At 37.9% G+C, this 9,024-nt stretch overlaps 1 protein-coding gene across 1 annotated transcript; it reads right to left on the bottom strand.

The window, feature by feature from the left end:
* Positions 1 to 624: 624 nt before the first annotated feature.
* Positions 625 to 6,816, bottom strand: zgc:175280 (cationic amino acid transporter 2 family protein). Its single transcript, XM_034682844.1, has 12 exons — positions 6,727 to 6,816; positions 5,076 to 5,446; positions 4,769 to 4,924; positions 4,495 to 4,651; positions 4,023 to 4,156; positions 3,697 to 3,919; positions 3,360 to 3,496; positions 2,787 to 2,889; positions 2,365 to 2,498; positions 2,107 to 2,273; positions 1,809 to 1,917; positions 625 to 1,694 (listed from the first exon to the last, which is right to left on the bottom strand). The coding sequence occupies exons 2-12, from the start codon at positions 5,443 to 5,445 to the stop codon at positions 1,552 to 1,554; spliced, it is 1,833 nt and encodes a 610-aa protein (XP_034538735.1). The 5' UTR covers position 5,446; positions 6,727 to 6,816; the 3' UTR covers positions 625 to 1,551.
* Positions 6,817 to 9,024: the final 2,208 nt, after the last annotated feature.

The raw sequence follows: 9,024 nt of genomic DNA, 5'->3' as shown, positions 1-9,024 counted from the left end.
GTTAGTAGTTAGAGGATCATCTTATAGTACTCGAAAATGTCTTTATGAATCTCAACCGGATTATGAAAACAGCAAGTCATCTATTTTCTCACTTTGGGAAAGAAAGTCCCGGAAAAAGCCTTTCAGGTGCGCTATGTCAGTACTATGATTTTATGTGACCCCCAGAGGACAAATTCGAAATAGTAGTTACTTTTATTGAAAAATTGCAGTTAATGTCTTCTCTGTTATTTTTTTTCTTCACTTTGCAAAGTCGTTCCGTGGGCCGGATTGGAACCTCTGGCGGGCTGGTTTTGGCCCACGGGCTGCATGTTTGACACCCCTGATTTAGAGCATGGCGTAAAGTGAACTAAAGTAAAACTGAGTAAGTTAAAATTAAGAAAGAAATACATTTTTGAGGATTTTTGAGCTTTAGATGAAGACGGCACTGCTTAGCACTTACTGTTGATTTATCAAAATCATTTGACACTGTGGATCATTGTCTGCTACTACAGAATGCATAACATTAGTTCTGATAGAAATACATACAATTTGTTTAGAAGCTACCATTCAAACAGACAACAGTCAGTTGATCCAGGGAATTGTTTTTCAAATGTATGAACTGTAACAAAAGGTTTTACACAAGGCTTAATTTTAGGTGTGGTTTTATTTACAATTTATATAAATGATAGTCTTCACTTTGTCAAACTGTTATGCCCATTTGTGTGCAGGTGACAGCGCTCAATTGCTCTGCTGATGCTGTTCACCTTGCAGTGTAACATTTAAAACATTCTTTAAACAGCACAGTTACTAGAATTAACAGACTTTTATATTAATAATCCCTTGATCAAGTCAGGCAAAAAAAAAAGAAGAAGAGGCTATTTGTATAGGAAAAAAATATCTCCAATGTTTTGTAGGAAGAGGACTGGGGACAGCTTTGTTACCGTTGACCCTTATAACACTCATCATTGTATCTTACATTCTAAACTTGGGTGGTTCCCTCTTTACATAAACGATTTGACTTCATATATGAAACTCTTACAGGAATATTCTCACCACACCTCTTCGTACTCCTTCATTACTCAGAGAAGCTCCTCAAACCAGTTACCTTTACATGTTCCTTGAGTCAGGTCAGAACTTGAAAAGACTGCTTTTCATTATTTTGCCCCTGATTACTGGAACAAGTTCCAGCAGCTGCTTGACATCAATGCACTTTTATCTTTTAGACATTTGAAGGGTTTGAAATCAGTTAGTTATGTTTTACACAAGTGTGACTTGTGACTGCTATGGCCTATCTTATACTATTTCATCCTGCCTTTTAATTCCATTGACTCTCATGTCAGAGTTGATCCCATCTGGGGAGTTGAAAGGCCTTAAATCAATGGTTCTTCTTTTCTTTATATCTTCTTTGTTGTCTGTCTTTTAATTGTTTCTGTAATTCGACCTGATCTCATTGTAAATGACAGTTGCCCCCAATGATCCATCACTTTTACTGTGATAAAGGTTTGTGAGTAGTAACACTTTGCCATCAAACATTCCCCTTTCTCTTTTGATCTGCGGTTGTTCCAGAAATGTTCAACGATTCAAATCTTGTCCAGGCTCAAAGTTGTCCTCCATGGTGGGGTTGATGCTGTGGATACTGATTTGGTTGTGTGCATTTTGAAGCCTCTGTTTCTGTACACTGTGCTGGACACCATAACAGAAGTAGATTATTATACCTGTCAAAGAAAAGATACATATAGTCACATATGTTTAATGTCACAGTATGTTAGGTTTGGTCATATTCTTACTGCAGTGAAAATGTGTAATTTATAGTGCCATTCTCAACATGCCTACTGCCATCCACACGGCATAGCGGATCCATGTGTCAGATCCAAGCTGGACCATTAGATAGACATTGACAAAGGTGCTGAAAATAGGAAGCAATGGGACAAAGGGAACCTGTACAGACAAAAGAGAAGAATTATTATAATAATTATTATAAAAAATACTCAACTTCTTGTTTAGACCTTGAAGTTGAGATAGGAAATAAAACTAACTGAAAGAGGAGGGGTTTTCTACATCTACAGATCAATGTTGAACATATCAGTAATGTTGCTGGCTGATATAAATATTTGTCCACATGCATACCATGAAAGCAGCTTTGGTTGTACTCTGTGGTTGTCTCCAGATGATCAGGGTGATGAGAACAAACATCAGAGTGATTATAGTGACACAAAGTAAACTCCACCACTCCTGGGCCTGCAGGGAGTCCACTGTCTGAGATATGAGCAGGCTCAGGATGACAGCTAAAAAGACTGAGGAGAATTGTGTAAGTCCAAAGATCATTAACAATTGACAGAATCATTCAGTATCACATTCAAGGATTATGTTTAGATGATCACTTACTGATCAAAATAGTTAAACAAGACACATTTTTTGATGTTCGTGTGGAGGCTTGTGTAGGAGGATATAAGACTCCAGTCACTGTAAAAGGCTCTGTTTTGCTGAAACTTGATTCTTCACTGAGGTCTACTTGATACCTGTAAAAGTGAGGGGTTATGATTTAATACACAGAAGAGAGTCACATGCATTTCTCTAGAAACTGTGTATGTTGAAAATAGCTATGACTTAAACTCTGACTGAGAATGATTTGTCCAACTGCATCAGTCACCATTATACAGGTGTCATCATGGCCTACATGTTCATTTCTTACCCTTTAGGTACGATTTCTGCTGAGACTGTGTTACAAACAAAAATCATTTTCTTTCTTTCCTCACTGTTTCACTTTCAGGTAGTAATAATACATACATCCTAAGGATTAATCCTACCTCAATATGAGGATACATATGGCGACTAGTGTGTAGGCAAAGAGGGTTCCAATTGACATCATGTCAACCAGCGCCTTCAGGTCAAACAACAGTGCCATGATAGCTGAAAAGACAATAATAAAAAATCTCACATTAGTTGACACAGAACAGTACAGACTCTACAGATGTATTCAGCTTGATGACAAAACATTGACTTTTTACCAAGTACCAACCCTGAAGGAGGACTTTTCACCTGAAGGAGAAACCAGTGGCAGAGCCAGACTTTTTGGACAGTGGTGGCCAAACTAGGGCTCTGACTTTTGATGCAAAACTCAGCTAGAAGATTCATCCAAAGTCACCAATTTGACATGCAAAGCAGCTACTAGCAGCCAGTTGAAACACATCTAAAATAGTTGATTTTACTATAGGTAAAATCTCTGACGAGGCAAATAGCCAATCGGTTTAAGATTTCAGTTTGGCCACTGGGATGGCCAATCAGATTTCAGGGTTGTCCATGACCACTCCTAGCCAGCCCCTGCCTCTGCCACCAGGAGAGATGTTTGCACATTTTATGATTATTATTAGTAGATTCACCTGCAACAACCCCTGAAGCCAGAGTTGCTATGACAGGGCTTTGTCTGTCACTCATTTTACTGAGAGGTCTGAAGAGAAGTCCATCTCTGGCCATGGCAAAGAGGACGCGAGGCATTGGAAACATCGATCCTAGAAGGCTGAAGGAAAAAGCCCAAATGAATGCTCAATAATCACTTGGTTCATAATGTTTGTATGCTTCTGTTTTACTTGTAAATGTGATTCCAATGATCTTTATATATATTGAACTCTACATGCTAGTCAACAACAAACAAAGTGATGCAGCTTCTATGTGCAAAGCAGAGCTGTGTTTCTATATGGCACAATGTGCTTCCCTTACCTTGTTGACAGAGCACACAGGGATCCCACAGCCACCACATATTTTGCAGGGCTCCAGCCGATGTACGTGAAAGCCACAGGCAGTGGGCTGTGAGCGCTGAGCAAATAGTACGGCATCATCAGAGTCAGAGCAGCAGAGACGCCGAAATAAGCCAGGAAGCAGATGAGGAGGGACGCCACAATCCCGAGCGGGATCGACTTCTGAGGGTTTTGAACCTCCTCTCCTAAAAACACATTTTATTTTGCTGTAACTTCACTGACTTTTAACATGCTGTGTCACCTAGAACCTTCAGCCTTGCAGTTTATAGTGCATGTTCATTTTTTTACCTGTTGTGGCAATGCAATCAAATCCAACAAATGCATAAAAGCATGTGGCTGCTCCTGCTAATGTTCCCTCAAAGCCAAAGGGGAAAAATCCCCCGGTGCCAAATGTGGTGGTGTCATTCAGTGATGTGTGATTTCTGTAAAGAAAAGACACTTTTAATATGGTCATCACAATTAAAAAGTGAATTGAAAATGCTGTGTTTCAAACATTTCTATAGCTAATCAAAATCTGGGCTATTTCAATTAAATTCAATCCAAATAACTTCATTTATCTGTTAGGAACTTCAGTTGTATAAAAGCCTCAGTGCAAACATAAAACAAAGCCAGAAAGACATACAACTAAAAGAGACAACAGATATGTGCAACCTTGCCACGAGTAAGAGTAAGTTAGACTGAACAAGTCCAAGGATAATTATTTGAATGATATTTCTGTTATATTTAATGGTAAAATCTGTTAAAAAATGAGACCCCATACTCAAATCCATCAAGGAGAGATTCTTCTCCAATGTACCAGTTGTCGATGTTTCCTTTAATGAATCCAGCAAGGATAACAAACAGCAGCACCAGGATGTTCACTGCTGTAAAAACTTTATTTACAATAGCTGACTCTTTAACTCCAAATGCAAGAATTCCTGGAAAGAACAAGTGCAAAAAAAGTGTAAATTGTACACTGTTTTCTTCATTTTTTAAAAATGATTAATTCTTACATTTGGCGAAAAAATTATAGAAGTTTGGGTTGGTGAACTTACCTGCCAGGAGCATTATTAGGCCAGCTGCAAAGAAGTCTGGGTAAGGAGCTAAGCCTGGTAAATCCATGGCAGCCTGTTTGCCTAGAGAGTTGGCAATGACATTTCCAATGAGATCATCAAACGTCCCGCTCCATGCTCGGGCAACACTTGATGTCCCTTTAAAACAGAAAAAACAGGAGATAAAACTCACAGGAAAACACAGCAAGGTCACAAGTTCAATTATCATCCATTAAAAAAATCGCATTTTAAACAATATTAAGACTGAAAATAAGAGGTCAGGAGACAATTAAACCCCCATTATCTTTACCTATAACATAAGACAGCAGCAGGTTCCAGCCAGTGATAAAAGCCCATATCTCCCCCACAGTCACGTAGCTGTACAGATAAGCAGAGCCAGTCTTGGGAACCCGAGCTCCAAATTCAGCATAACAAAGTCCTGCAAAGATTGAGGCCACTGCTGCTATCAGAAAAGCGATGATGATGCTCGGCCCAGCCACAGTCCTGGCCACTTCTCCGGACAGAACATACACACCGGCCCCCAGTGTGCTGCCCACCCCGAGAGCCACCAGGTCCAAAGTGGTCAGACAACGACGAAAGTTTGACACCTCTCCCTCCGGCTCCAGAGGTTTCCTCCGGGACAGACTCTGCAGGAAGAGTACGATCTTTGCTCCAGACATCCTAAAGAAATCAAATGTTCAATGATTTAGAGCAGGGGCTCCTGAACTTTTCAGCCTGTGACCTCCAAAAAAACAGCGCTAGAGACAGGTGACCCCCAATGTCTCTTTAGGTGGTTGAACATTGCTCACTACCCAACATACACAGTAAGAGGTTCATACAAAAACATTACAATGAAAACAGTAACACAAAAATAGCACAACTGCCAAACAACCATGATATTATTTCAGAGGATTTTTAAAAAGGCAAGAAGTAGAATTTAAGTCGTCTTAATGTTTAGGCTGTAGTAACTGTTGTGATAAGTAATGATACAATTTAGCTACTCATTTTACACTACACACTTTGGTGTTGTGTTTTTTACAATACTGGAAATAAATATGCAATTTTTCATCATTTAAAATTTTATTTGAATTTTTGGAGTGCAACTTTTGACCCCTTTATCGCTGTCTAGCAACCCCCCCATAGGGCCCCAACCTCTACTTTGGCAACCACTGATTTAGAGAAATACAGTGAGACAGAGGAAAGACATTTCTGAAAACTGATATAAGAATATTTCTTAAATTTTAGGACAGCAAGACCAGAAATTAAACACAAACACACACACACACACACACACACACACACACACACACACACACACACACACACACACACCCACACACACACACATACAAACAAACACACACACACACACACACACACACACACACAAATTAAGAATATCTTAAGGTTAAATATAGTCAAAAAATCTCCCAAAAAATGCTGCCAAAGAGAGTAGTGGACACAGACAAACTCATTTTGAATCTTGCGTGGCAGCATTTTTTCAGAAGGGCAGTGCAGAAATCTTGAGACCAAGTTCAAGCTGACGATAAAAACAAATGCTGCTTTACTTTGACACTGTTTAAATGCAAAGTTATAATCCAGTCAGACGAATAAATTAAACTACATTTAAACAGCATAATGTTTTTTTACTTACATAAAATTGACATATGCAGGCAGCTATCATCCTATTCAGAAGTATAAAACACCTCCTGCATCACAAGCATGGAAATATCAACCCCCCTCATTAATGTGTAGTTATCAAACCCTTAACAGGGTGTATCAATGATTCATCACTGACTAAACAAGGAGTCTGCTGATTTCTTTATAATGAAATTATTCAGATTCTTAGAATATAACCAGCTCATGAATCCATCAAAGAAATCCTCATGAGAGGAAGAGATTTATCACATTGAGATTGTATAGATTAGACTCATCATTATAAGAGAGAAACATATTCTTACCTTTCAAGGTGAACGCGTTGTGTGTGTGTGACTGTTTTGAACTGAGCAGGACTATCTGTTAAGATAAATCCATTCACTGTGAACTCCACGCAGCGCAGCATTTTTGACACATTATGTTACATTTCAAGTGTACACGCCATTTCTGAAAAAGACAGCGACAGGATGATTTATTTGAGGACTCGTCTGACATGTCAAACAATGACATCAATTTCACAACACTGGTTCTTCATGTGTGTGTGGGTAATGTGATGGAGGATTTTCCACATTATTTTGCTCCCCTTCAATGAATTATGGTCATGAGATTGTGTCTTGCATTAAATATCAGGATGAAAACATTCTTTTTCATTGTTGATTTTTCTATGAACTAACAAAATTTAAGTTATTATGATACCAGGTCTTACATTTAAAATACAATATGCTTTCACAATCCTGATATTGAAAACTCTTATTACTATAAATACTCCACAAAATGATGATTCTATGACATTTCATTTAAGTACTCTAAACATGACTGTGGACATGATGGTGTCTTTGCTTTGGGGGTTGGCATTAGAGGAGAGCACCATGTGGAAACAGCCTTTGTTTACATTTAAATAATGAAATAAATCAAAATAATGTGAGTTGACAGACATTTAAACAAAGCAGAATTAAATTTGGGTCAGAAAATACCACTTAAGCACGTACAGGACAAGAAAAGTAAAAGTTCCTCATTGGAGCTTTAAATGAAAGTTATGTGTTGTGAGATTGGGCTCTCCGCTTGATGCAAAAAAAAAGAAAATACTTTCATAAAACTTTATCTGATTACAATTTAGTTTACTTTGACACTTTTAGATTATTTAAATTGATTCATTCAATCCAGAGCAGAAACTAAGCAAAGATTGCCAAAAGGCCTCCTGCTTTATAAAACAAAGAGACATCCTTTAATAATGATTAGAAATAGATTTTTTGTTAAATTATATTACTTTCAAAAATTATAATCTTTCCAATAATCTTGATCGTTTGTTTGACCTTTGACCTCATCTTTCACTTCAGAGCAGTATGCCCAATGCCGGTTTCTGAATTTACTACAATTAAACAAATTCCTCCCACTGAATAGAAGTTCATTGAAACAATTAGAAACTCTCAAAGTCTCATTTAATAATATTTTAAGCTCTAACACTTTATCTTGAGTGCTAATATCTGATATAACACAGCTCTGGTCTGGGTGGTCCACAAGTGAGTCAACAACATAGTTTTCACTAAAGACGCCTGCTCAGCAACAAATTGATCAAACATCCATTAGAGGATGACGAATTGTTTGAGGAACATTATGGTACAATCCACTGCTTCCAGGGGTTCCTGGTATCATACTGCAGCTCCACTGGCAGAGCGGAGATTTAAACTGGTCTTGAGGTCAACAACATGCAGGCACAGTCCAAAGAAACAGGATCATATTCGTTTATAGGTGCCAATAGCATGTATTAGTAAGACTTAAGACCAAATCTGAAATTAATTTGAGATGTTTTTTATTTTGCTAGAAAATAATATTTTTAGTGATACAAATAACATCCAGGCAAACACTTGACTTGTACATACCTATGTGTTTTAGGGAAAGATAACCCACACAACCAGTCTCCTGTATTTCACATTTTAGTCGGTCACTGAAAGTACTTAATTGTTTTTCTGTAGTGTTGTATTAGCGGTAGATGACTACAGTTAGAGCTCCCTCCCCAGCTCTCTTTTTGTCACTTTATTCACATTTAAGTTGAGGAGGAGGGAGCTGTAAGGACTTCATTAGCTGAAGGAAATGGACTAGCCCTCTGTCTGTTAATGATTCATCTGCAGAGAGAGCTTCAGAAGCTGATGCTCAGTGAAATCATTACTCTCCTTGGGGTATTTTGGGAAAAGGCCTTAACATCTGTGTAAGCCTACAGAAAAGAAAAGTTTGAAGATAGCTTCAATCACACTCCAGAGCTCGGGAGGAGGTAAGTCTGATTCAGATTCTCTTTGTTTTCGTGTTTGATGTTTAACTGTTAAAGTTTGGGGAGTTAAAAAGCTCTGAAGAACCGTTGAAAGACTTCAGACTGAGTCTACTTTTTTTGGTTACGGCAGAAATTTGAATCCTAAGATGAAATTGGAGTTAAATACTTCACTGATTTTGCTTTAATACCAAACTAGTGTGTTTTTAATATGTCTTCTACTAGCTCATCAGTAGTTGGAATTATGGGAACTCGATTATTAGTATTTTTTCAATATACCATTAATATTCACTGAAAAGGGATTTATTTTAGATTAATACCTTATAATTTGTGGACTAGT

The sequence above is a fragment of the Notolabrus celidotus genome, chromosome 5 (assembly GCF_009762535.1).
Source record: "Notolabrus celidotus isolate fNotCel1 chromosome 5, fNotCel1.pri, whole genome shotgun sequence".
Taxonomy (NCBI): domain Eukaryota; kingdom Metazoa; phylum Chordata; class Actinopteri; order Labriformes; family Labridae; genus Notolabrus; species Notolabrus celidotus.
Note: the sequence above shows the minus strand (reverse complement) of the source record. Positions and strands in the feature narration are given on the sequence as shown.